The 27375-nt window shown below is 36.1% G+C and overlaps 3 protein-coding genes across 3 annotated transcripts; all 3 read left to right on the top strand.

The window, feature by feature from the left end:
• Nucleotides 1-1064: 1064 nt before the first annotated feature.
• On the top strand, nt 1065-3298 carry LOC147869432 (P-loop containing nucleoside triphosphate hydrolases superfamily protein). The gene has a single exon (XM_087329425.1). It carries the CDS (start codon nt 1123-1125, stop codon nt 3142-3144), a length of 2022 nt encoding a protein of 673 aa, XP_087185551.1. The 5' UTR covers nt 1065-1122; the 3' UTR covers nt 3145-3298.
• Nucleotides 3299-8968: 5670 nt separating this feature from the next.
• On the top strand, nt 8969-15483 carry LOC147869431 (transducin family protein / WD-40 repeat family protein). Its single transcript, XM_087329412.1, has 12 exons — nt 8969-9293; nt 10868-11083; nt 11207-12280; nt 12381-12503; nt 12606-12787; nt 12875-13106; nt 13478-13687; nt 13802-13921; nt 14071-14139; nt 14222-14344; nt 14846-14896; nt 15133-15483. Exons 1-12 carry the CDS (start codon nt 9042-9044, stop codon nt 15286-15288), a joined length of 2808 nt encoding a protein of 935 aa, XP_087185538.1. The 5' UTR covers nt 8969-9041; the 3' UTR covers nt 15289-15483.
• An 8369-nt stretch (nt 15484-23852) lies between these two features.
• On the top strand, nt 23853-25538 carry LOC147869430 (uncharacterized). The gene is made up of 2 exons (XM_087329399.1): nt 23853-24382; nt 25027-25538. Exons 1-2 carry the CDS (start codon nt 23918-23920, stop codon nt 25180-25182), a joined length of 621 nt encoding a protein of 206 aa, XP_087185525.1. The 5' UTR covers nt 23853-23917; the 3' UTR covers nt 25183-25538.
• Nucleotides 25539-27375: the final 1837 nt, after the last annotated feature.

Below are 27375 nucleotides of genomic sequence, written 5' to 3'. Positions count from 1 at the left end.
TGAACTCATGTTGAGCATTGTGTAGGGGTCCTGTGACCTACACAATGTGCACATGAAGATCAATATTTGCAACCCTAGATCCAAGCTTATATGATATCAACCCATTAAGTTCACAAATGGTGCCATCAAGCTCATTTGTACAAGCTATAATAGACTTAGATTCATGCATTCAAGTTTGATATAGCCTCCATGTTATGTTAAACATTGTTTGGAGTGCTTTCACTATATAATTGATGCAAGTTGGTGCACAATTTCCTTGAGATTTGACAGTTGGCCACTTGGAAGAAGATGTTCTTTCTGAGATGAAGTTTGGTTGTTGCTATCTCTAGTTGGTTTAGATCCCACTCAAATTTAGGAGCCATGTTGGTGAGTCTTTATGTATCAACTAACTTTATTTATGCTTCAACTCACTCCAACTCCTCCCCATTTTGTCAAAAGCGTGCTTGATCTCTTGCTTGCAATTCTCTTCCTCCAAGATGAGTTTATGTGCAACCTTCTTGCGAGCACTGTCAAGTCTTCTGAATCTCTTCCATTTTCGATCATATTGCATGCGAAGTCACAAACTCATTGCTTTGATACAACTTGTTGGACTTAGCAATGGAGTGTTGAACCGAACTACTAAGGACAAGAAGATCGTGCACGCCACGATGCGAAGAAAAGAAGATTGAGCAAATTGTGGGGAACGGACAACGACGAAACATTGAAATACATAATGAGATTGGCACAATTGCAGTGATAGAACGTAACATATTCGAATGCATTTGCAAACATTCATTTTCCATACGTTTGCAAACGAATGCATATGCTATGAAAATATACTTATGTTTTCTATTTATGTGTTTTACCTGAACTTTCTTACCTTATAACAATTAATGAATACAAAAGTATGGTATTTACCATACTTGGAGGGTGTTTACATTACTCGAATGCAAATGCACGTATGGTTCAAACTTCAAACTAAGGTTGCAAATTGCAATGTATTGAATCGTTCAGGGGTATGGGTTAGAAATATACGAGAAACGCAGGGGCATTTCCGGAAATAAAGAAACCTCATGCTTTAGCTAAACCCTAGTCCAGAACCTGTTGATCCAGGCTAGGTCTTGGTCTTCCTCTCGAGTTTCCATGGATCCTTCCATCCTCTTCGCTGGCCTGCACTTCGACAGAAGAAGGTTCGCGTCTGACTTCGACAAGTTCAAGAAGAAAGCAGATGCAGAAGAAGAGCTTCCTGACTTCGTGATGGTTCAAGAAGCTTTTGATGGACCTTCATGCTTGACGTTCGCAGACAAAGGTTATTCTGAATCCGTGGAACTCGTATCTTACCCCAAAGAGGATGATAGAAATAACCAGAAAATAAATAAGAAGACGAAGAAGCAGAAGCAGACGAATAAAGACGAAGAAGAAACAAACTTCCAAGATACACCTGAAAGCACAAACAAAGAAAAGAAAAGGAAGAAGAAACAATCAACAGAAGCGAACGTTGAAGATACAGGAAAAAAGAGAAGAAAACGACTAGATAAACTGGTAAACCTGTGCGCCACAGATCTATTCAAACCTTTTTGTGAAGATATCGAATCAAGAGAAGAAACCAGAGAAGGAGTAGACAAAGAAAAATACCACGACGAAGAAGAAGCTGTGACTCATGTGGATTCAGTACAGACGAAACGAAAGCGTTCTCAGAAACAAGTGAATTTATCTGCTATAGATCTATTCAAACCGTTCACTGACGACTTGAAATCAAGACAACAAGAAGAAGAAGAAACAACTCGAAATTGTAATGCACTAAAAGAGCAAGAAAGGAAATTTGAGGCAAAGATGGTTGAAGCAAACAATTTGCTAAGAAAAAGATTCAGGATCCATGTCTGTGGTCACAATATTCCTCCTCCACTGAATAATTTTGAGGAACTGCGATCATTGTATAGCTGCAAATTGTACCTGTTAAAGAACATGGAAAATTTTGGTTTCCGTGAACCAACACCGGTACAAAGACAAGTAATTCCTGCAATGTTATCTGGTCGTGAGTGTTTTGCTTGTGCCCCCACAGGTTCAGGTAAAACCTTAGCTTTTGCCCTTCCTATCCTTATGAAGTTAAAATCCTCAAGAGAAGATGGTGTTCGATCTGTAGTTCTTTGCCCTACACGGGAGCTCGCAAAGCAAATCACACTAGAATTCAAACTGTTGTCTAAAGGAAGGAAATTCAGAATCAGATTGATGACAAAGGCTTTGTCAAGATGTGCAGATTTCCTCCATCTCCCTTGTGACATCCTGGTTTCCACGCCTCTTCGATTGGATTATGTTTTAAAACATTCCAGGATTGATCTGAGTAAGGTTGAGTACCTTGTTTTGGATGAGTCTGATAAGCTATTTGAGCTTGGATTTGTAGAACAAATTGATTCTGTGGTTAATGCATGTACAAATCCGCAGATATTAAGAACTCTATTCAGTGCGACACTGCCAGATACTGTGGAAGAACTTGCTAGAAGTATAATGCATGATGCTGTACGAATTGTAGTTGGCGAGAAGAATTCGGCATCTCAGACTATTAAGCAGAAATTGCTCTATGTTGGAACTGAAGAAGGAAAACTGTTAGCATTGAGACAGATCTTTCAAGAGAGCTTACAACCTCCGATTTTGCTCTTTGTGCAAAGCAAAGAGAGAGCTAAAGAACTTTACAAAATGCTGGCATTTGAGACCATCAAAGTTGATTGTATACATGCTGATCTAACCGAAGCACAGAGAGGGATGGCAATAGAGAAGTTCAGAGAAGGAAAGACATGGGTATTGATTGCAACTGATCTACTTGCAAGAGGAATGGATTTCAAAGGAGTAAATTCTGTGATAAACTATGATTTTCCCAATACTGTGGCGTCCTACATACATCGTATAGGTCGGTGTGGAAGAGCAGGAAGAGAAGGTCAAGCCATTACAATATATACTGAAGATGATGTTCCTTTCTTACGATCTATTGTGAATGTGATCATGGCATCTGGTGGTGAGGTTCCTTCTTGGATGCTTTCTCTTCCGAAACAGAGTAGGAAGAAGCACAATCCTCGACGGGAGTCTATATTCTCCATCCCAGGGAGGAAAAACAAAAATGTCAAGTCATTATCAAAGCACTCATCGAAAAAACCAGTCAACAAGGGTTAAAGAATGACCATTTTAATCGGAATGATCAATATTTACTGGTTGCTATTGTGCTTGCAAATCTAACTCTATGTGGAAAGAGAGAGCATGTTTCTATAGTATATTTGATGTTCTAAAACAATGAGGGAAAAGCTAATATGAAAACAATTTTGGAATACTTACAGATTGTTCAACCCATGCTTTAATAATTATATATTTTATGTCCTAAAACGAATGAGCGAAAATCTAATATCAAAACTATTTTGGAGTCCTCATAGATTGTTTGTCTATGGTTTACTAGATGGTATGATTACGTGTGTGTTATATTACATTTGATACATTATTTGATGTGATATAACGTTGATGAAGTGAATATGGAAATGTTTGTACCATATGAGATTGTTTACAACACATGTGCTATTTTCCATTTGTCAAATTTGCCAGGCTTGAAAACGTAGATGTCATGTACTTGGTAGTTTGGATACTTTTCCATAATTCCAACAATGGTGAAGAGGCTAGAAGAAAAGGGTTTGAGAAAATAAATAGAGGGTGGTATATGTCGAACCAGTACCTAAATTGCTTGCTCAAATTTAGTTTGTTGAAAATCACGCAAACACTTTGGTTGTTGAGTGTGGGGTGGTTCAAATTGTTTGACATTGTGAAATCATCCCCTTGATTCGGGTGAGGGGAATCTTTGACAATGCTTGCACTTTGTCAATAAAGAGTGTGTTGTATAAGAACATGTCAACATGTGGCTTTGTGCCAATCTTTTGTAGAAGTTGTAGAATTTGGTTAGGAGGAGTGTCCTTGTATAAGTTGAATGCCCGAGGAATAAGGGTTGTGTCTTTCATTGTTGAGGCAAATGTTTAGTCAACCTTGCCTTTTAAACAACTTTCCTCCATTTACCCATTTCTCGCTATACACTTCACAAAAGGTGGTTCATGAACAAGGAAGGGGTCTTCAAGCTCTTTGGCAACATGAATTTAGAGATAAAGGACTACCATTGAGTTTCAATTTAATTCATTAGGTTGGGTTAAAATCCATTGATTTCTCAAGGTTTTTGGGGTATGAAAACCCATATGCAGCTTTGGAACATGCTTTGACCAAATCCCTTCTTACTTGCATCACTTTATATGACAATCTTATGAGATATGGGGTCTTTATACCACTTCCCTCTTTGCTTAGAGGTTTGCAACAATCGAGTTGACGTGTATAAATGATTGCTTGCTTTTAACTATTATTCTATCTTGCTCCCATCTCACTTTGATTATCTCATGGAGCAAAATTTGGCTAACTTTTCATAGCAAGTGGATACCAAGGGAGTGGAGGCATAACATAATTTACAGAATATACATTAAGACCATTCATTGAATGTATGGTTTAAGTTTTAACTAATCCCCAACCGACAGTCAACAAATGTCACGAGTTCTCTCTAGGTGTATTGCATTATTATCAATACACGTAAATACACGCACGCATGCACACACACACACACATAGTACAAGCGGGAGTTTGATGCCATCTAGATCCATACCACATTCTGAGGGTTCTTGGTTTAGTACCATATTAGTTTTTAACCAGGATTTTCGCATGTGTGCATCTCAAGGAATCTTCTTTGAAATATTTTCTAATTCTGGCTCATTTCTTGCAATTCAAGAACATAGTGACATGAGATACCAAAACACTCAACATAACTAAAAATACACACATACACACATGCATATGTACATAGTTAGATAGATAGATACATACACACATACACATCGATGTGTCTAACAACCACCAAATATTAAAGAGGGCAAGCGAGGGAATCGCGGGCACGGAAGGCGCATGTCACTCAACTGAGGGCTTGTACGATTTGCACAGTCTAATGTGGATAAAAAAAATGCGAAAGTGAAATAGTTGTATCCAGACACTCGACTTGTCAGTATTCAGACACCCATTTCATAATTCCTAGTCACCTTGCTCAAATTAGATACCCTGCTCATAATTGTCAAGACACCCTACCCAAATCAAACACTCGACTTAGAAGGGTATAGGGTATAAAAGCTAGCACTTATTGATTTTTTATCATTTTTCAAATCAAAGATTGAGCTATTTGTGGGGATTTTCAAATTAGAGATTATTCGACAGTACATTCATGATTCGTCTTCGCCACCTACATTAGGTATGTATTTTATTGCGGCTTGTTCATTTGTTCTATTTGTAAATGTGTGTTTTCCAAATTAGGGTTATGTGTTTGGAATGGTGAAATGGGTCAGGGTTTGACATTAAAATGTTGAAATATATTGTTTAATTTTATTAAACCTATTTAAATCTTTAAATGGATTTTAAATGAAAAGGAGGATATAGTGGAAGCCCTTCACATACATAGTTCTTCCTCGTATACAAATGGTTCAACCTTTTCTAATTGATAGTTTGCAATTTAGGGATGAAGTATTTTATTGCGGCTTGTTCATTTGTTCTATTTGTAAATGTGTGTTTTCCAAATTAGGGTTATGTGTTTGGAATGGTGAAATGGGTCAGGGTTTGACATTAAAATGTTGAAATATATTGTTTAATTTTATTAAACCTATTTAAATCTTTAAATGGATTTTAAATGAAAAGGAGGATATAGTGGAAGCCCTTCACATACATAGTTCTTCCTCGTATACAAATGGTTCAACCTTTTCTAATTGATAGTTTGCAATTTAGGGATGATATTATTTGGAAGACAATTTAATCTATTTTGATGTGGATAATTTGGAAGGCGATGTACATCAGTTTTTGACAACGTCACTCGTGATGTTTCTGTTATAATTGTTGAATTCTAGTTATTACTTATTCACACATTACGTGGTTAGTACGAAAGATTTACAGGCAATGCTGATGTCATTTTTAGGAAGCAAATGCATTTTAAATGGTTATGGAATTCAATGCTCAGTTTTATGGAAGATGGAGATCACATAATATGGATTTATACAGTTCCTGTCATTTTGGGACGAACTTTGTTTATAGACTTAGTTGCTACAAATGTTGGTGGTACAAGGTACATGGCATGCTTAGTTGCAGTTTGGGAGGAATAGACTATAAAAATCTGGGAGATATGGTGTACACAAATCAAATCAGTTATTATTTGAGCACTGTGGAGTCGGTTGGAATACTCCTTTATCCAACATACCTTTTGTATTTCTTATGATTTTATAATACCATGACGCATCTCTTTAAAAAATAAAAAAATAAAAACTTAAAATGGATTGTTAAAATGGGTTTAGGGTATTTGGAATCAAAAGATGGGACGACAGAGTTAAAATGAATCACGGTCATGTAAACATTTGTATATGTCTTAGCCTCTCTCCAGTGTTTGTGTTTTCATGGTATGTAGTTTCTTAAGAATGTTAATATGGGTTTAGAGATTACATATTTCGTTATATATTGCTTGTCAAAGATGGCTGCGAAGTCCAAACACTTCGAAATGGAAGATGCCGACTTACAATCCATAGTGTCAGACCTCAGTAACAAAATTGGATCTTGTCCCATCCTCACGTGGCTTTACCAAAACCTCACAAGGGTCGGTATGAGGAAGTGGCATACCTCCTTTCAAAGTGATAGGCATCACCTGTAACTCTTATAAGTAATGGGTGGGTTCTTATAGTCATGCCTTTTTGACAGGGTATGGAGAAGTGGTTTGCACATGAGGATGTTCAACTCCTTTGGATAAACACGGTGAAATGGGCTCAAAGGATTTTGGGATTTCCGATTTCATAACCATGACAGTTTTGGTATATAGCACGTATTGTAGTTGCCTCACTATTTATATGAATCAATCAATTTTGTATATGTTTACCAAATTTGCGTATGCCTTCGAACTGTATATGAATCAACCAATTTGTAGAGACCACATTTTGTATATACCTTGGATTGTATATGAAGGCCTCATTTTGTGTACTCTTGATCATGCAAATGAATACAGTCTTTTGCACATTCTGTATATGAATATACTCTTTGGCACATTTTGTATGTCATAAATATTTGGTGTTTATGGTAAACGTGTATTGAATGTTTTTTTGTTGGGGTATTGGATTGGGATTCTGGGAATTTAGATTAAATTTTTTGTATATGAATATACTCTTTGGCACATTTTGTATATCATAAAGTTTTGTAATGTATATGAATGGATGACCAAGTTTTACCCGATGAAGATACTAATCATATGGTTCACCGAGTTTTACCCGATGTCTGTATCATATAACATTAAAATATATGTCACTTATGGATTTCTTCTTGTTTCATGTATTAGCCAAATGATGGTATCATATTGTATTGAAATACATGCTCAAATCTAATTCATATGATTGCTACACATGGAGAGACTAAAGACAGTAAAAGTGATTTATGTCTTTGTGCACAAAAGGATCTAAGCATATAGTTAACATGTACCACATGATCCATTCATTTAGTGGTTGAAAACATTCGACGTGTTTTTGATAGGCAACGTATAAAACAAGGTAGCATAGAAAAACAATGTGTTTTTATAATCAACTATATGGTGACATTTTTGTACAAGTCACCATGTTGGTGATTTTGACCTTATAAAGAATGTTACACTATGTGCAAAAAGCTAAGGAATCGCTTCTTATCATGATAATTCATCTATATTGTTAAGTATTTTTTCTTATCATGATAATTCATCCCATATGTTGATTGACCTTATTAAGAATGCGATAGAATATGCAAAAAGCCAAGGAATTACTCATTATCATGATAATTCATCTATATTGTTAAGCATTCCTTCTTATCATGATAACATTGTGCGAAAAGCCAAGGATTTATTTCTTATTATGATAATTCATCTATTGTATTAAGCATAGAGCAAACTCATCTACATATATGTATTAAGTGTTGAATTTATATATATATAATACCTACAAGCCCAAGGATAGAGCAAACTTATGAAATAGTTAAAAGTACAACTTTAGTATAGTAAAATTCATAATCAATATGGAATTTGGAAATTCTACAAAGTGTCATTAGATGGAGAACTCATTGCAACATTACTCCTTGACCATGGCATGCATAATTGATTTATGATCAACATGGGTTCCCATTTGTTCATTCACTTTGTAAAGCTCGTTACACAACATGTTCAAAATGTATATGTACATGTTCAAACTCGGCTATATGTATCAGGTGTTGAAGTTAGACATTGGACATTTTGTAATTCGAAGAGATTTAAGTATTAAATTTAGTGTAATTGGAAGAGTGATGTTTTTTAGTGGAGTTATGGTATAACATATTGTTGTCAAATTTTTTTTTTTACAATTTGAAAATTTTCAACTATTTCATGTTTGTCGGGCGTCTGATTTGAGCAGGGTGTCTAATTTGGGCAGAGTGTCTGATTTGAGCAAGGGGTCTAATTTGGACAGGGTGTCTGAAAACTGATGGGTCTATCAGGCGTCTGATTTGGGCAACATGTTTGAATATTGACGGGTCGGGTGTCCAACTTTTTTACTTTCAAGCTTGTTTTTTTTATCCACATCGAACGGTGCAGATCGCATGCATCCTCAGCTGAGCGACTTGCACCGACCCTACCCACGATTCCCTCGCTTGCCATCTTTAATATTTGGTAGCAGTTGGACATGAGCCACACACACACACACACACACACACACACACACACACACACACACACACACACACACACACAACACACGGTATACCATAACACACATACATATGTACACACCAACACACACACATCAATACCATGGTCCATAACACGCATACATATGCACACATACTGTACATACACATACCTACACATCCATACCATAACACGGATATGTACACATACATACACTGACACATACGCATACCCATACATACCTAAGCCCTGAGGGTTTGCGAGGGAGGAGCGAGAGCGAGCAGAGAGAGAGAGAGCGATGGTGAAGGCGTACCTTCGCTACGAACAAGCTTCTCCGGTTCTCGGACTCGTCGTCTCCGCGGATGCAAATGTTTCCTTTGATCGCTCTGCGAAGCTCCTTCTAGCTGGAGCTCTGGAGAATCTCATGGTATGGAACCTCAAGCAAGGTCGATGCCTCCACGCACTGGCTCCTTCTTCTTCATCATCATCTTCCGCATGCATGAAACCTGCAGTTACCTCCATCGCCTGCATGCCTACTTCCATATCTCTGGTATGTATGTATATATGCGTTTCTTTGTATCTATGCTCTGTCTTATTGCGAGATTTTACAGTTACATTTTTTCTTTCAGAACATGTAAGAGTGAATGGATGATACATGGGGATAATTCCATGCATTCATGTGTATGCTGCATTTTTAATATCAAATTTGCTGCCTTTTCCTGTAAAGCATGCAAGAAAATGAATTGTAAATAAATTTACCGCTTCATTTATTGATATTTTTATGCTGTCAATTTCGTCGTTAATTCTTTTAGGCAAATGTGGGAATGTATAACATATAAGAATGTTATTTAGAACATATACTTCTTTGTTGTGTAGCCTCTACCATTATGTTTTTTTCCTAAAGTGCAAATGATGTAAGTTGGTTCCATTTACTCGTCAAATTTGTTGTTTCTTTGAAGCTTGTGAGAATGATATTTTGAGGATAAATGTCGTTTCTATCAAGCATGACAATGCGATATGTAAAGATGTTTAAGCTCTTTGAAGCTTGTGAGAATGATATTTTGAGGATAAATGTCGTTTCTCTCAAGCATGAAAATGCGATATGTAAAGATGTTTAAGCTCATGTACGTATGTTTCCGCATCTATACAATAAGCTTTATTGTATAAATTGTCTTTTTTTCTTATAGGAAATATAAAATGCATGATGTATATAAGGATATTCTATTTCATGTATGTATGTAGACTATCTTTTAAGTTGATGTTTCTTTTCAATATATGGGAATTTGAATGTTTTATAGATGTTCTATTTACCCTCATGCATGGGATAATGATGTGCACAGATGTTCTATTTCATTTGTGTATATCACTATATCTTTTTCTTTATTTTAAGTATATAAACGAAGGATACATTAGCTTGATCCATTATACTTACAAAGGAAAATTGTCCTTATATGGAACTAGCTCTGCAATTCGCATTATCATAGGTCGCTTTGTGCCTTTAAGCATGAGGGGATAATATATGAGGACGTTTCGTCTTTATGTGATCAATTCTGCAATTTCCACGCTATGTTGATACATAGAGGGTTTTTTTTTATTCATGTACATCCGCAATTTCCGTTTTCAAATATTTACTCTATGTAGCGTGTGATTCTGAGGGAATGATATATCGAGGAACATATCCTTTATTAAGTATGGAGCTACAAGGATGTTCCATTTCATATATGGTAGGAACTTGTGTTTGTGTATCTAATTCGGCAATTTCCATGCTTGAATATGTGAATTTATGTGATTTAAACATTAGGGAGAATCTGTACCATTTCATATATAGTAAAGAAGCAATGTGCCTTTATTTGGCTAGATTCTGCAATTCGCACTACTTACAACTTTCAGTTCATAAATATCAGAGTAGAGTACATTCGTTTGTATGCTTTCTTGCTGTAAATAGGTTTCAAAAGCCCACGTTCAACTTCTGTTTTACAAAGATTGCAGTAGAATACATCAAGGTTGTCAATGATGAGCATACAGTTTAATTATATATTCAATTCTTCATCATATGCGTTTTCTACAAGGGGTACTACCACTCACTTTCAATTCAGATTTCATATCATAGACATTGTTTCGTAGGTCTCAACAGGTTACAGTGATGGCTCTATCAGAATATGGAATATAATAGATGGTACATGTGAAACTACTCTAAATGGTCATAAAAAAGCAGTCACTGCCTTGCGCTATAATCAAGTAGGTGCATTACTTGCATCAGCAAGTAAGGACACTGATATCATTATTTGGGATGCAGTAGGTGAGACAGGGTTGTTCAGATTACGTGGTCACAAAGATCAGGTACCTTTGTACTGAATCAAGAATACTTTTTTTTAGAACATAACTCCCGTTCTATTTTTAGAATGTAACTTAAGATCTTGAAAGTTTCTGTGTTTTTCTGATCATTTGATGTGATGATATCAGGTAACTGATCTAGTTTTCTTGGAGAGAACCAGGCATTTGGTGAGTTGCTCAAAAGATACATTTGTGAAAGTGTGGGATCTGGATTCAAAATATTGTGTTCAGACCGTGGTTGGTCACAGAACTGAAATATGGTCTTTAGATGTAGATCCATCAGAAAGATTTCTTATCACTGGATCGGCAGATACGGAGCTTCGGGTATATCTTGTATGTCAAGAGTTTGAAATTGGAACAGAGAAGAAGATTGCTTCAGATGTATTAAAGCATCTTGGTGATTTGAAGCGACAAAACTCAGATCGTGTAGTTACAGTTCGATTTAATGGTTCTGGATCTCTCATGGGTTGTCAAGTGGCTGGGAAATTAGTGGAAATCTATAAGGTAAGAAATGAAGAAGAAACTCTGAAGCAAGCAAAGAGACGATGGCGCCGAAAGCGAGAGAAGACTTCAGCTAAAATTACCGGTCTTGGATCTACCAAATTAAAAGATGATATATCTAGGGAAATAGAAGGAGACATTGAAGAACCATCCATATCAGATAGGTTTAAGCTGCTACATGTGATGCGTCTCAAACAGAAAATACGATCATTTTCTTTCTCACATTCTACAAAAAAGAATCATCTTGCAACTCTTGCATTGGCTTTGCACAACAATTCACTTGAAGTATATGAGCTTACTGAGGATACCCACTCTATAGTTCACACAATAGACTTACCTGGACATCGATCTGATGTTAGAAGTTTAACATTAAGTTCAGATAATACCCTGCTTATGTCAACAAGTCATAATGCTGTCAAAATATGGAACCCTATCAATGGCACGTGTCTTCGCACCATGGAGGCAGGGTATGGATTAACTGGTCTTTTTGTTCCTGGAAATCGCTATGCTATTGTTGGCACAAAAACAGGAACGATTGAGATATTTGATATTGGTGCTAGTGAGCGTGTGAAAGTGATAGAAGCTCATGGAGGTGCCATTTGGTCAATAGCTAGTATGCCTAATGGCCAAGGGTTTATCAGTGGAAGTGCAGATCATGATGTCAAATTCTGGGATTATGAACTTGTTCAAGATTCATGCCATGTGTGTATGCCTTATGTCTTTTCCTTGTTCTTGTGTTAAAATGCTTTTAAATTTTTATCATTTGGTTGGATTTTGAGAATCACTCTGTTTCTCAATCAAGGCAACGAAGCAATTATCCATCTCCAATGCCCGTACTTTGAAGATGGCTGAAGATGTTCTTTCATTGCGCTTCAGTCCTGATGCCAAATACATTTCCATTGCACTATTGGATTCCACCATTAAGGTTTTTGTGGATAATTTATTTTTTGCAGTTGATCTCTTTACGAATTGTGATGTTTTTTTCATGGACTCGTAAGTGATTATGAAACACAGTCGAAATTGGCAGGTCTTCTTTGCAGATACTTTGAAGTTCTTTTTGTCTCTATATGGTCATAAGCTACCTGTGTTATGTATGGATATTTCCTCCGATGCTGCACTACTAGTCAGCGGTTCAGCAGATAAAAATTTGAAGATATGGGGATTAGATTTTGGAGATTGTCATCGCTCTTTGTTTGCACACGCTGATAGGTTCTGCTTCTTTATTCACACGCTTTATCAGAAACATAAGTTTTTTCAGTCCATTATCTTGTTATTATTTGATTTTGTGTTTTCCAGTGTCATGGCAGTGCAGTTTGTTAGGAACACCCATTATTTCTTCAGTGTTGGAAAAGATCGAATCATCAAGTATTGGGATGCAGATAAGTTTGAGCTCTTGCTTACCTTAGAAGGTCATCATGCTGAGGTATGGTGTTTGGCTATCAGCAGTCTTGGTGACTTTTTAGTTACCGGGTCACATGATCGGTCAATCCGACGATGGGAGCGCACCGAAGAACCCTTTTTTATTGAGGTATAAATTATAGGAAGAAACTAAACTACCCCTGAGTTTTTGCTTTATTTCTCCAAATGCCCACGAGTTTCATCGTTCCTTTCTTTTTTGGATGATCAGGGGCAAGTGGGGAATTAAATGGAAACATAGGGGAATTTAGGAAAATAAAACAACTCTGCTATTTTTTAGTTTCTTCTTAAAGTATAATTTGTAGTGAGTGTTATTATCAAGGACAGAATTCTTAATTCTGTGGATTATCTTTATAATAGAGAAGTATGATACTATGAAGAGAGTTGTGAAAATTAATTGTTTAATGTTATTTTCGGCGGATACAAATTCTGTATGTTATGTTTTCTGACAGTGTCTAAGCATTTGAAAATTTTGAATTCTAGGAAGAAAGAGAAAAGAGGCTGGAAGCTTTATTTGATGCAGGACAAGAAAATGGTGTTGATGCAAGTCAGTTGCCAAATGGTGGGATCCCAGATGATGGTGCTGTTGCACTTGCAGGAAAGCAAACACAAGAATCTTTTACTGCCGCGGACACAATTATTGAGGCATTAGACTTGGCTGATACTGAGTTTGAACGTATTAAATTTCATGAGGTTTGTTCTCATAATCAGTCCACTTCAATCCTTTTACAAAATAATATTGTTCTAGTGCAGCCCACTTTGTGGTTATGAAGTTTATGTATGGAATTTCTGGTTTTTTGTAACCAGGCTAACAAAGATAAATCAGTCTTCCAGCCAAATGTACTACTCTTAGGACTATCACCATCAGCATATGTTTTACGAGCTGTTTCTAGAGTGCGATCAAGTGATCTTGAGCAGGCATTGCTGGTGATTGTTTAAACAATTATAGTTGACATTTGTTTTGTTTATGTACTTAAATTTGTTGTTGAACAAACCTGTTTTTTGAGCGTACAAGCAAGTCCTGATGATTTTTTTTAATGACATCTACTATTGAACGTTTATATTTTTGAGTATAGGCATTGCCATTCACAGATGGATTGAAGCTTATGACCTACCTAAAAGAGTGGTTACAAGAAGGAAGCCAGGTTACTTGTGTTTTTAAGAAATATCAAATCTTCCCATATATACATATATATTGCATTCTTGTCACCTTTTGATTATATGCAGGTAGAGCTTATATGTAGAGTTGCTACGCTGTTACTGCAGTATCACCATTCTCAATTGGTCTCAACACTAGCATCTAGACCAATTTTGATGTCTTTACGCGAGGTTCTTCAAGCTGGAGTGAAGGTTAGCTCTCAAACAGTTTTTACGAGTGTTGGAGAATTATGCGTCTTAATTGTTTATCAGGGCAGTGTTTTGGGAGAGACTCTGCAGACCACTTCGTTTTTCTTTATTTCCCCAAATTCCCCCAAGTTTTTATTACATGCTCAAATACCTTTGGTCACACCCCATTGAAATTACGTGGTCAATTTGTTACCTCTGGGGGTTGACCGTGGTTAGTGTTCGATCTGTAGCGGATTTGGTACAAGAATTTATAAAGCATTACCCTGATGTGTGAAAATGGAAATGGATTTAGATACCTCAAATTAAGTAACCATCTAATGGTTGTTTGTTTGTCTTTTAAAATGCGGTGATAAATGTCATCATAATTTGTTTTTTGCATCCTTCTTCTTTTCATTTGGTTTTATACTGAAATTAAAATGTACATTGGGATATTACATAGCTCATAGAAAATACTTTAGCATGATTGTTTTATTCGTCCCTTATTTCTATTTTGATTGTCTGCAGAAACTCAAAGATACGTTGGGATTCAACATGGCTGCTATCAGCCATTTGCAGGTAACTTTCTAAACTTTCTATTTTGTGTGGAATTTGTATTTGTTCATGCTGTGTATCACTCAGTAGAGTCATTTCAAATTTACTCGCAAATTTTGCCCCCAAAATATCATCATATTATAAAAGGTTCTAAAATACTCTCTTGATGTGTGTGCTGTGGTGGGAATTTTCATAAACAAGGCAGTATTATTAGTAAATTTCCTAAAAATTAAAAGCTATTGAGTTTGCTTTGGTTTTAGGACTTGCTGTCTACTCGTTCGGATGCAACTTTTAAGGATGCGAACGAGAAGGTTTTATCCATTAGAGAAAAATTAAGTAGAAAGCTTGAAGAAAGGCCAGATCAAAATCATCGTACAAAGGTGAAAACACGTAAGAAGCGTAAAGAAGCTGCTTGATGAGTCTAAAAGGTCATTCCTTGAAGCCAACCATATTATCATTTTTTTAATACAATATCATAGCTTCTCTCTCCTGGTTCGAAGTGGCCAGATCAATTTTGAGATGAGTTCTGTCTTTTGTTGATTTATATGTAAACTTTCATGATTAATCTTGAGGCTTACTGGTTCTATTTAATATAAGTGTGTTATTTTCCTTGTTTGCTCTTTTTCAGTTCAAGGAAGGTTGCACTAATTTGATTTCTATCATGAAGTATTTTCCCTTGATATATACTCGTGGTAAAAGTAGTCCTAACTGACCATTATGATGGAATCGCTTGTAAGAGAATCTTTGAATGACGAGAATAGAAACATGAGTCATGATCACTTCTTGCATGGAAACAGTACGCCTATATTTGTCAATATGGATAAGGGTCAATGCAATGCTTTCTTGATACATCGGGAGCTCTATGACAACAAATGGGGGCTGACAGTGTAATGAACTATACAGACACCTATATTTATAAATGAATAAAAGCTATAATAGAGAATAGCACTTTGAAATGACTTATCCAAACTAGACTTGACTAGATGCAAAGGTTCTTTTATATATTTATTAGGACATGTTTACTAATGTAACCCATTAAATAGGCACCAACAAGAAGGCTAACTATGCAAGGCAGAAGCAAGAGAAGTTTGAAAGATATTAAGTGAATCTTGAATGAAAGAAGTAGCAAAAGGCTCTTAAAAGTATTAAATGAGAAGCATGTAAATTCATGAAAGATTGAAAAAGTAACTATGGAATAGAGGAGAGGAGTCGAGCCACAAAAAGCCCTTAAGTTGCATGAAATGGCGTAACTTGTGAAGTTACAAGGCATGATAAAGTAGTTTGTTAGAGAAATTCTTGCAACTCACAAATGATAATTAGGAAAACTATGAATGAGAGATTAAGTCATGACAATGTTCTTATAGCTCCACAAAAGAAAGAAAGAGTGAACAAGAAACTTACGAAGCATTGTTGAAGTAATGAAGAAGAATTCCCATGACTCATGAATGAGAGATGAAATCATGAGAACCTTCTTCCAACTCTGCAAAACAAAGGATTCACTTTTGAATGCATAGCAAATTAACTCTCGATAGAATCCTATGTCACGTTAGACTTTGCAAACCCAACAAAACTCACAATAGACTTTTTAGACACAAAGTTAGTCATGCACAAATAACAAGCCCATACAACGTTTCCCAATCACACAAAATAACCTTAAGCCAATATAGATAAGTTAAGGTCTTAATTGACAACCTATACCTTTTCCCAAGGACACCACAAAGAAAATATCTTGTGAGGTGTAGATGCGTAGAATAGAGTAAGTATTAGAGGCATAGAGCTAAAAGTTAGGAATCAAATGGGAATTGGCGTCAGAAAGACAAAGATAAAGGAAGTCATCTACCACCACTACACCAAGCATGGTAGTGAAGAAAAGAACCCAAACAACTTTGGACAATGTAGGCAAAACCTATTGCTAGAACTCATACCATAAGGAAGAGATTGAACTAAGTCATAATTGCCTACTAGATCAAGATTTGAGATCATGTCGTTGGAAAGTAAAAACTATCATTGAGCCAAGGAAGTGTTGGACAACATGGACAGGGTCACAAAGCACTCGATTCATTTGAACAAATACAAAGCATGGGCATTTCGCTGATTTGGATAAAAGACAAATATGATAGTATTGCTACACATATGGATTCTACATTGTTATTACAAATTTCTTTTTAGAAGCTTTGACGTTATATTCTAGTTTTTCGATGAATAGATTGTAAGATGATCTAGCAGTTCCCCCCCCTTTGTTGGTTGTTCTTCGTTGTAAGTTGGGATGTATATAGATCCATCTCCTTAGCCTCTTTAGGGAAAGATCTATGGTTGCCCATTGAATTTTACTAGAGGGCTTTAGGAAGTATCTTGGCTTTCTTTCCACATACTTTGTATGTTGTAGCAAACTTGGTTTTCTTATCTAATGGAAGGATATTCTTTTTTGGGAAAAAAGAAAAAGAAAAAAAGATGTTAGTGCAAATCATGTTTTTAGTCAAGCTAGCATTAATGGAACAAGAGTTTGCAAAGACAAACAAACATTTGGGGCCGAAAGAAACCTCCATAAGGGAATGTAAAGGGAGGAAATACATTCTTGTTAGTGAAAAAAATAGACTTTCAATATAAGAATCCTCTACCACCCACAAATCAAGAAAATGAGACAAACCCTTGGTGTGAACACTAGACTTATGCGAACATATAACACATAAAAGGCATTGGCGACAAACCCAAAAATAGCAACAACTCTGAGTTTAATTAAAGCATTAGCTTTCATATATCATAGGGTAGAAAAACGACAACACCACATTTTAGACAAACAAATGATAACAAGAATTGGACACAAAGTAAGATGGTCCTAAAGTTTGGAGTTATGAAGATGCATATGATCATGTAGAGCATTTCAAGAGAATCCCCTTAGCTTACAAGCCCCTCATTGACATAATGCAATGTTTTTTGGGCTAACAATCGATAACATAATAAAAAGCAATTTTGAACACTCATTGATGAAGCTAAAATAAAATGAATTTTGTTACGCTAGGTTGAATTCACAACCAACTTTTCAACATAGGTGGAATCTAATAGACCATTATTCTTGTTAAAGCAAGAGGCAAACAAGATTATGTGTGATTACATAAGATGTACCAACAACTTGCGTAACAATTGCAAACCAATGTATAAAATGTTGGAAAAAAAGCCCATGAACACTAACCCAAAGCATAGAGAGACCTATATGATATTAAGTTCAATGTGCGAAGGCCATGAAATGGCCTATGGGTGCCCATACATGAACTAGTGACAACCGCAATGCCACAAGTGGTGCAAGGCTTTTATCACAATGCTTGGATAATTGTTAGAGAGCATCAACTAGTTGGTTTGAGCAAGGAACCACCAAGGGCAATTAGGACATCATTGCAAACCATTCTCCCCCAATAACCCCATTCCCACACACAAATGCCTACCTAAGCCGGAGTGTAATCATAGAGTTGCGGCTCAAGTTCATGAGTTGAAGTCATCATACCAATATGAAGAATCAAAAGGTGATTGTGGTTGAGCAAAATAGGATGAAGTGTTCTCTCATAAGTTGATGTTAACCTTATCCCCATCTATGTGTCATAAGTGGGTAATTACCCTATCCATGTCTTTGTGATGCCATGCAAATAGTAAGAAACTAAGTCTGGTTTAAAAGAGCCACCTAGTTGGCTAGATATAAATGTTTTAACTATCGAAGCCTAAATATGGTGATCAAGTCATTAATTAACCATAATGTTAATAGACCATCCTTCAAACATATATGTACTTATAACCCACGATGTTCATAGACCATCAATCTCAAGGTTGCTACTAGAAATCACTTGTCCAAGATGTGGTCAAGAACATATAACCAATGACGTTCATAGACCATCAATCTCGTACTTCAAACATATAACCCACGACATTTATAGACCATCAATCTCAAGGTTGCTACTAGAAGTTACTTGTCCAAGATGTGGTCAAGAATACATGGTCATAGACCATCAATCTCGTACTTCAAACATATAACCCACGACGTTTATAGACCATCAATCTCAAGGTTGCTACTAGAAGTCACTTATCCAAGATGTGGTCAAGAATACCTGGTCCTAGACAACCTATAGAAGAAGAAGAAGAAGAAGAAAATGGATCGATAAATAGATGCCAACTTACTTCCAATGGTCTAGGTAGTTCCTCAAGATCGAAGAATAGTTCAAATTCCCAAGCAATATGAGTTAGGGACACAAACAACAATTGAATGCAAAGGGAAGCAATGTAAAAGAAAAAATAGCAAGGGTTCCCAATGGAGATCGTTGATAATAGATAGAATATTGGAGGGAGGTTAGAAGATTGAGCCAAGTGGCATGAAAGATGAGCAATTATCGTCTCATCTAGAAACCTATCCAAACCCATGTATTGAAATCTAGAAAATAGATAAAAATGCTCAAATGCTCCATGGGGAAGGAAAGCAACATATGGTAAGCAATGTATGGGTTAATAGTAAAACTTTTTGCTCAAGGTTAAGTTATCTCATCATCCTAAACACTTCTCTTGTCTTAGCATTTGGGGAAGTAAAGGAACCTAGATCTAAGTAAAGAATGGAAGACATGTATTGGAGGTCTCTTATACTACAACAATCCATTTCTTGGAAGAGGGAAAGGTCTGGTCTACGATATCTTCTTTAGTAGTTTGGGTATTGTGGAAGGCTAGATGTAAATGTGTATTTCAAAAAGTCAAACAGAATGCGGTTGAGTTAGTCAAGGAGATAGGATTAATGCTTTTACATACTCTAAGAGGTCAATATGAGGCAATAACTAGTGAGCCTGATGTTGTGGTTCATAAACAACAATTTCGAGAAATTTGGAAAAAGGCAGAGGTCTTCACCTCTTTTGGAGAGAGAATAAAATGGAGATATGCTCCACCAAGATGGCTTTTTTTGCCCCCCACCCTACATAAGGGCTTTTGATACTCGACATGTTGGTTAATGTGGGTATGAGAATTATAATCTGTTGTATGAATTCATTGTAGCCTTTGGGCATCTTTCCATTAATACCAAGGGGAATCTTTATTTATTTATTTAAAAGGAATCTGTATTTCCACCATGTGGAGTTATCCCACCAAAATCCATGGACAATGACATATTAAAAGCCTTGACAAAATGAAGGAATCAACCATTGACCACGAGCATATGTCAAAAACTCTAAACAATAAATTTACTATTACCTATAAGAAAAGTGTATAGGATGATGAGATAACTTAACCTTGAACAATGGGATGTAGTTTTGTTGCAAAAACTCTAAACAATAATTTTACTATTACCTATAAGAAAAGTGTTTGGGATGATGAGACAACTTAACCTTGAAAAAAAAGATTTAGAACACATCTTGGCCAAGCCAATAGAACTAAGTGTCAAGGAAGTCTTAAAATTGAGCCTTATAATGTGGCATGATGTGTTAAAATGTGTACAAGGAGCACCATAGGCAATACAAGGGGAGGTTGTAATTGTAATACCCTAGAATGATGAAGTTTTCAAAGGCGATCCCAAAAAGGAAATGAGTGGATGCCTTAGGTGCTCATTTTGAGAGTGATAATACTAGCTTCACCATTCCCATACTAATGGAACTATGGTACAAGTCCCGATAAGGATAGTGGAGCTTGTTGTGGTGAAGCCTTAATAGATGTGGAGAGAGATGTCATAATAATGTGTGGGAGTCATCCTCTTTAGGACCTCCATAATTGTGCTTGTAGAAGAAATAGATAGATAACATCAACAAGTGATCTCTTGCAATCTATGGTATGGGGACAAACCTAGAGAGATGGATGGATTGATGTGTATCTTTTTTAATCAAATATAACCTATGAGACCAAAAATATCACATTTCACGTAATACATGAGGAAGTGAGTAGCAACCCTTGATGTTCAAGAAAAAGAACGAAGTGAACCTGACGTGAATTAAATATATGCAGCCTTCTAATTTGGAGTCAAGCGCACATTGTGCCATAAATCCACATTATAGCTTACCATGGAACATCCATTGGTTCCATCCTTGATTGACAAGAAGGAAATTTATCGTGCATAGGCATTGAACCGCAACTACATTTGACCCCATTGGGAAGAGTTACAATGACCTACAATCAAAAGAGCCACAAGATATGGAAGCATGTCTACGTTGAATATTTTATTTGAGTATGGGGATCTACTAAACTAGAGGAGAGCATGTGTATAGGAACATAAAATTGAGTGCAATTTACGTCGTGTCATTGTATTTCTAGTGTGGGTCAATGTGAATTAAGAAAAACTTCTTCCCACATAAGAACACAAGGATGGGTTTCAAATACACATGAGAAAAGTATGTCAACTCTATACAAATAGAGTGGGTGCAAAATCCATCAAGAACATTCTTATATTTCTTTTGTATTTTCGCTTAGTGCTATGAAAACTTATGTGAATTTACGAACATTTTATGTTGCTTCAATGTATGCCTTTGATAGATGTCCATACTAAGATTGGAGTAACATAGGTCAAACAATCTAAAGACAAAATGATGATAGAAAGTGAAGAATGTTTAACACTTAGTTAATCGAATGACATATCACAATAAAAACTTCATTGACGAATAATAGTATATAATACTTGATTCATTCTTAATTACTCGGAGATATATAACAATAAACATAAACTCATTAAGAGTGGATGAGAGTAATACAAGTCAACAATGTGACTCAAAAGTGTGGTTAGTAGTGGATGAAGACAAGCGTGGGGAGAGTGAGCTGAAGATTATAATCTTAAGCTCACAATAAGCCTCTATCTTAACAAGATGTCAGTCAACACATGAGTTAATTCATAGTGAGGAGAGATTAAAGTAGATCTAGCAATTAAGCCTATTATAATTCTCTATCTATTCACTTAACACCTAATTAGTTCTTAAGGTAGGGGAATGAGCATTTAATACTCAAATGGAGAGGTAAATGAAGCTACAAATGGTACAGCTAAAAAAGGTATGTCTGTCTCATTATTGTTATCAACTTATCAATGAGGATTCCACTTATATATACCATTTAGAAGACCGTAAAAAAGTATGGTAGTACATATAGTGAAAGGAGAGGTATTGAATGCAACCTCACCATTCCAATTTTCACCTCCTTCTCCTACAATACTTAGATTTATTTGCATAACACATAACGGTGCATTGTCTCAAATTTCAATTTCCTCGAGTTTTTGTATTTACGCTCTCATAGACGTCGATTGGACGGATAATATCTTGTTCATGTACTTCTAGGAAGGTATCCCACAAAGGTACGAATTTATTGTCAAAGTAACTAAGTTAACCAATACTTTTGCCATTGTTATTATATTTAGCAAGTACTTAGTGTGACCTTTAATGCATCGATTCCACCATGTAATCAATGAGTCCATTTATTTAATTCTATAGTGCTCCTCACATTCTCATCAATTAATGCTCTATGTATCCTTTCATTCTCATTATGATGGATGAAAGGAAATGTCTGAAGATGCATATGAAAAGTTACACATTGTTAGAAAAAGGAGATTCTTCATTAATCCAACATCTATATTCTCTCTCTCTCTCTCTCTCTCTCTCTCTCTCTCTCTCTCTCTCTCTCTCTTTTCTTGCCGCGCTTCATCACATCCATGGCTCCGGTCCATAACAAAAACTTAAATATGGTAGACCATCAAAATCACAATTTACTAATTAAAGAAGATAAGATTTGCAACCATTGGAGGTTACCACAATAGTGAATAATGGGTGAACATCCTTTATGGACTTTATTGGACATAATGGAGAATATGTATATGACAATAAGTAAGTGATCACAATTAAAATTTGAATAGAAACGAAGTTTTATTTGGTAAGGTAACAAATAAAAAGATCTACTTGAACAAGAATCCACCTCAATGTTGGTTTCTTGTCCCATGCATTTGTAATTTATTATGTTTTATATGTGGTCATAAAAGGATTTGATGACGAAATAAAGCATCAAGTCAAAAGTAACCTTTGCATTTTGTAAATTATGCATGTGTTGAATTTGTGCATAATGGACTTTCAAAGTGCTTCCCAAAGTTTTCAAGTCTAAAATATATTGAAAAAAAAAATGATAATATTTATGCAAAAAATGATTTCATTTTTATATGATTATATCCTACTAGGATTGAGGTTAGTCGAGAACAAAGTAAATTGAGGCGCAAATATTGAGCTAGAGAAAAAAAATTGCACTATAAATATTTCAAACGAAAAAGGGAAATATTAAAATCAAGTATCCAATATTTGCACAACAACATCTAAAAGAATATCTACATGTGTCTCAAACGAGTCAACAATACAAAAGGCCAAGGGAATGGAAATATCCTCATAACACTTTAAAGTTATTTATAGCTTTCCAAGTTGAGAGACAATTATATTTATATATAAGCACCTTCACAGTTGTGCACACTTTCTTTGTGATATGTGACAGTGAAAACAAGTTTCCGCACATAAGGAGCAAGATCGGGAATCGTCAGCAAAATCCCTTGATGTGATCTCCTAGATGATGGTGGATCTCTCAATCTTTTGGGTTTTAGAAAGAAAGGTGTTTGAATCATAAAGATGACGAGATCTAATGGTGTTGTCTGAAAGTGATTTGGGAAAAATAATTGTTCAAAATTAGTGGGGGCATGATGGAAAACGTAGACAAAAGATTCATACATATCTCTGTCGTATTAATTTATAGGTCCAACTTATATAGAGGAAGAGAGGGACAATGAGTTGATACATCGGCATATAGTCGAGGGTTGAATGAAGGGTCAAGTTACATGGTGCACAAGTGAGGAATCAAACTAGAGAGAGGGGGAGGAGAATTAGAGGGAGTGAGTAAATGTTGTTCTTTATCCAAAGTTAATTAATTCTTAGAAGCCCTTTTTAAGATTTAATATGCACCTAATGAAGAGAATCAACCAATATTTCATATTTCATATTCTTAGATGAGGATCAAAGGTATGAGAGATGATTTTGAGAGGAGATTGGGAATCATAGGGATTTGTGGGTATGTGTGTGTGTTATGCAACAAAAGACAATAGACCGTCCAATTAAGCCTGTGGAGACAACAACGTCAAATGATCTTATAACTATCATGTGGGGACTTTTATACATAAGTGAAGAAACTCCGTATCCAAATGAAGCAGTAACTTTAGACTTGTTGGGTTCATCATCTCCATCTCCATCTCCATCTTCTTTTTCACAGACATCATCTAGCACAATGCCACATGACACCCTCCCATTGGGCACAAGCCTCATCGTGATTGGCATCTTGTTTGTTGGTATGGTTTACTCCTTGTTCTTCCATTGGTTGAAGTTGAAGAAGCCATATGAGACCGATGCTTCACATGATAACACTACTCAAGTATTTGTCCAAAGATTGAGTGCCACAAACCCAACCCATCATCAACATTCCCCCCACTATAGAGAGATCAATTCCTTTATTTCAATTGATCATCATTGTCGAGTCCTCAATAGCCTCCATCCGGTAATCAATTATTTACGAGTCCAATTGTGCCTTTAGTTGCATCCATAATCAAATCATTTTGATTTCTCCCTTGACTCTTTGTTGCATCCTTGATTATGCTCTTAATTGCACTCATAATTGCACCTCTCTTTTGTTTTTAATCATTTTGATGATTTGCATTTGTTTTGATCTCAATTCCCTCTTTCTTTGGGATTTTTTCATACGTGATGTCGATATTCAAACTCTAGTTGTTGGTCCCATATCGAGTTCCTTATCAATCTCACTCTTGTTATAATTTGGGTTTGTGTAAATGGAAGTTTCGAAAAAAATGAATTGAGCAACAATATAGTGAGGATGTTTTGTAATTTATATCAAGCAACTAAATTTGTAAATAATGTCATGTTACATGTCTCTTTCATGTTTCCTTTTTCCAAAGTTCCAAAGATTATTATTTTCTTCATTTCTCTCCGTTTTTGTCATCAACTTTTTTGAATTTATTCTTTCCATCCTCCATGGTGTTCTTCATAAAGTTAACATATGCATTCTACAGCTTTTTATCAAATTTGAGTATGTAAACATTAGTACAACACAACATATTTCTTCTATAGCAACACCATCCAAAATCACAACCTACAATTAATTTTTTGGCTTTGTTTATTATGCAGATTTCTTATCCACCTATCGTGCTCATAGCTGGAGAAACATTTCCTCGTTTTATAGCCTTTCCATGCCCTTATCGAAGCCTATCATCAAAGCATGTCATAAAATTTTTTGATGAAGAAAAGACAAACATGGATATAAAAGTTGATATTAACGTCTAAATTAGAGAACATAATCTCAAATAGTTATAATCCTAAGGTACACAGTGATTATAAATATTTAAATAGCTTGAATGGTGCACGTTAGGGATGAGTCTTGAACTTCTTCTAGCAACAAAAAAAATTACGTCTTCGACTTTCATGATCATGATCATGATCATCAATGTTAACTACATTTTTTTTAACTTGATGGTGATCTCAATCGACTATATAGCTCCCAACAATGTTTTAATGTGATAGTCTTCAAAACAAATTTTTAAGAGAGACATAATGTAACATCATTCAAACACATGTACTTCGGGCACGCCGTGAACATGCTTATGGATAGTTAGATTGTCCATTTGTTGGCAATTCCATTTCATGACACAAACGTTTCATTGATTAATTGTAATAATAAATACTTATGAAGGGTTAAGTACATTGTACATACTTGTTCCTTAACATAATCATATAAGATAAATTATATCCTTCTTGACTACATAATCAATATATCAAACAAATTTGGAAATGGCTATGGGGTATAAAGATGAGTAGGAAAATTGTTTGTTTTTTATGGTTGTTGGTTCATAATGCTATACCAGTTAATGGGTGGCGAAAAGGAAATGTAGACAAGATGTGCCCTTTCTGTACAGATGTAATAGAGACTACTAAACATTGTTTGTGGAGTTGTGGTTTTGCTCTGGACATATGGAAACAAATCATAAAATTATTAACTCCAGTATATCCTACAATAGTGTATACATGGGGTGCAGTATTATGGGCAGCGGTACATGATAAACCTATGGTATATGAACAGGAGGAGGTTGCAGATGCTATTGTGATGAGACATGGTTTGATGGAAAAAAATTTGATCACTTTGAATCCACGAATATAAACTGATAAACCTCAAATATGGAAATTGGTAAGTAGTATTACAATTTGGTGTATTTGGAAGGCTCGATGCTTGAAGCTATTTCAAAATGTGAGTGAATGACTTGCCCAAATAATTTCGGGAATTTGGACAAAGATTGTGCATAATCTCAGAGGGTTTTTATCCTCCATCGCCTATGAGCCCCAATCGCTTTGATCTACTACAAGAGCTCCCCCCCACAGATGAGCATTCCCCTAGTTCTTTCTTGAGCCCCAAGGAACGACCTAAGGTGACACCAAGCACACAAGAGAAAGTTCTTGTTAAAGCTTACAAAACAGGGAAACACAGACGAATAAGTCATGTAAATACCCTAATAAGGAGCTTGAGTGGAACAACACCCAATGCAGAAGCAACAAACCAAGGCAGAAGTGTGAATGTCACACCTCAAATCATAGTCGTCCCGGACACAAATGAGTGTGCTTCCCCTAGCCAAGACCTTGAACCACACCCACAAAATGCCTTGAAATGGCTAGGTATAGGGCTCAAGACAGTGGAAAAAATAAGGGTACATGTATCAGCGGTGCACAATAACGGAGTTCCGACGACCTCAATCTCCTTTCCACTCTTGCTTCCTGTTAGGAAACGGGTCCCTCCGGATGGGAAGTGAGAAGAACCGTGTTGATGAGCAGATAGCCAACACGGAAGACTAAGTTTGTAAATAGTCGAAAGGTTACATTAGTATATAAGTACTTAGGGCAATCATGTTACATAAGTGCGTTATTGTAAAGTTACTGTTGACGAGGTTGTTGCCTTGGTAACTGTGAGAGTGAACGAGTGTGAGTGGAAGCGTGTGAGCTCCATAGCCGCCTGTTGGGGAAGCAGGATCTCGAGGTCGTTGCCTCTGAGATCTCTGATTGTATTCCTTTCTCTCATAGTGTTATGTTTCAAAGTTTGTGGACTCCATGTGGTTTTTTCCCAGTTCGGGTTTCCACATCAAAATCTGTGTCATTCTCAGTTTCTGTATTCTGTTTTCTTTTCATTAGATTGACTATTATTTCGCACACGCAAAACCGGTTGTGGCCGGCAATGATTTAACTTCAAACTGGTATCAGAGCGAGCAACATAGAAAATGGAAGGAGGCGGGAGCGGTTTCCCAGGGATGATGGTTCTAAATTCACAGAACTATGCAGACTGGAAGATTAAGATGGAATATCTTCTTATTGTAAAAGACCTATACGAGCCAATCGACAGATCGGAAATACCAAAGGGGGTATTGGAGTCGGATTGGAAGCTTCTGAATAGGAAACCCGTGGCCACTATCCGACAGTGTGTCGACGTAACTGTCC

Source organism: Azolla caroliniana, unplaced genomic scaffold (assembly GCF_043228905.1).
Source record: "Azolla caroliniana isolate FFs.n. ecotype wild unplaced genomic scaffold, voAzoCaro1.0.p SCAF_1, whole genome shotgun sequence".
Lineage (NCBI taxonomy): Eukaryota > Viridiplantae > Streptophyta > Polypodiopsida > Salviniales > Salviniaceae > Azolla > Azolla caroliniana.
Note: the sequence above shows the minus strand (reverse complement) of the source record. Positions and strands in the feature narration are given on the sequence as shown.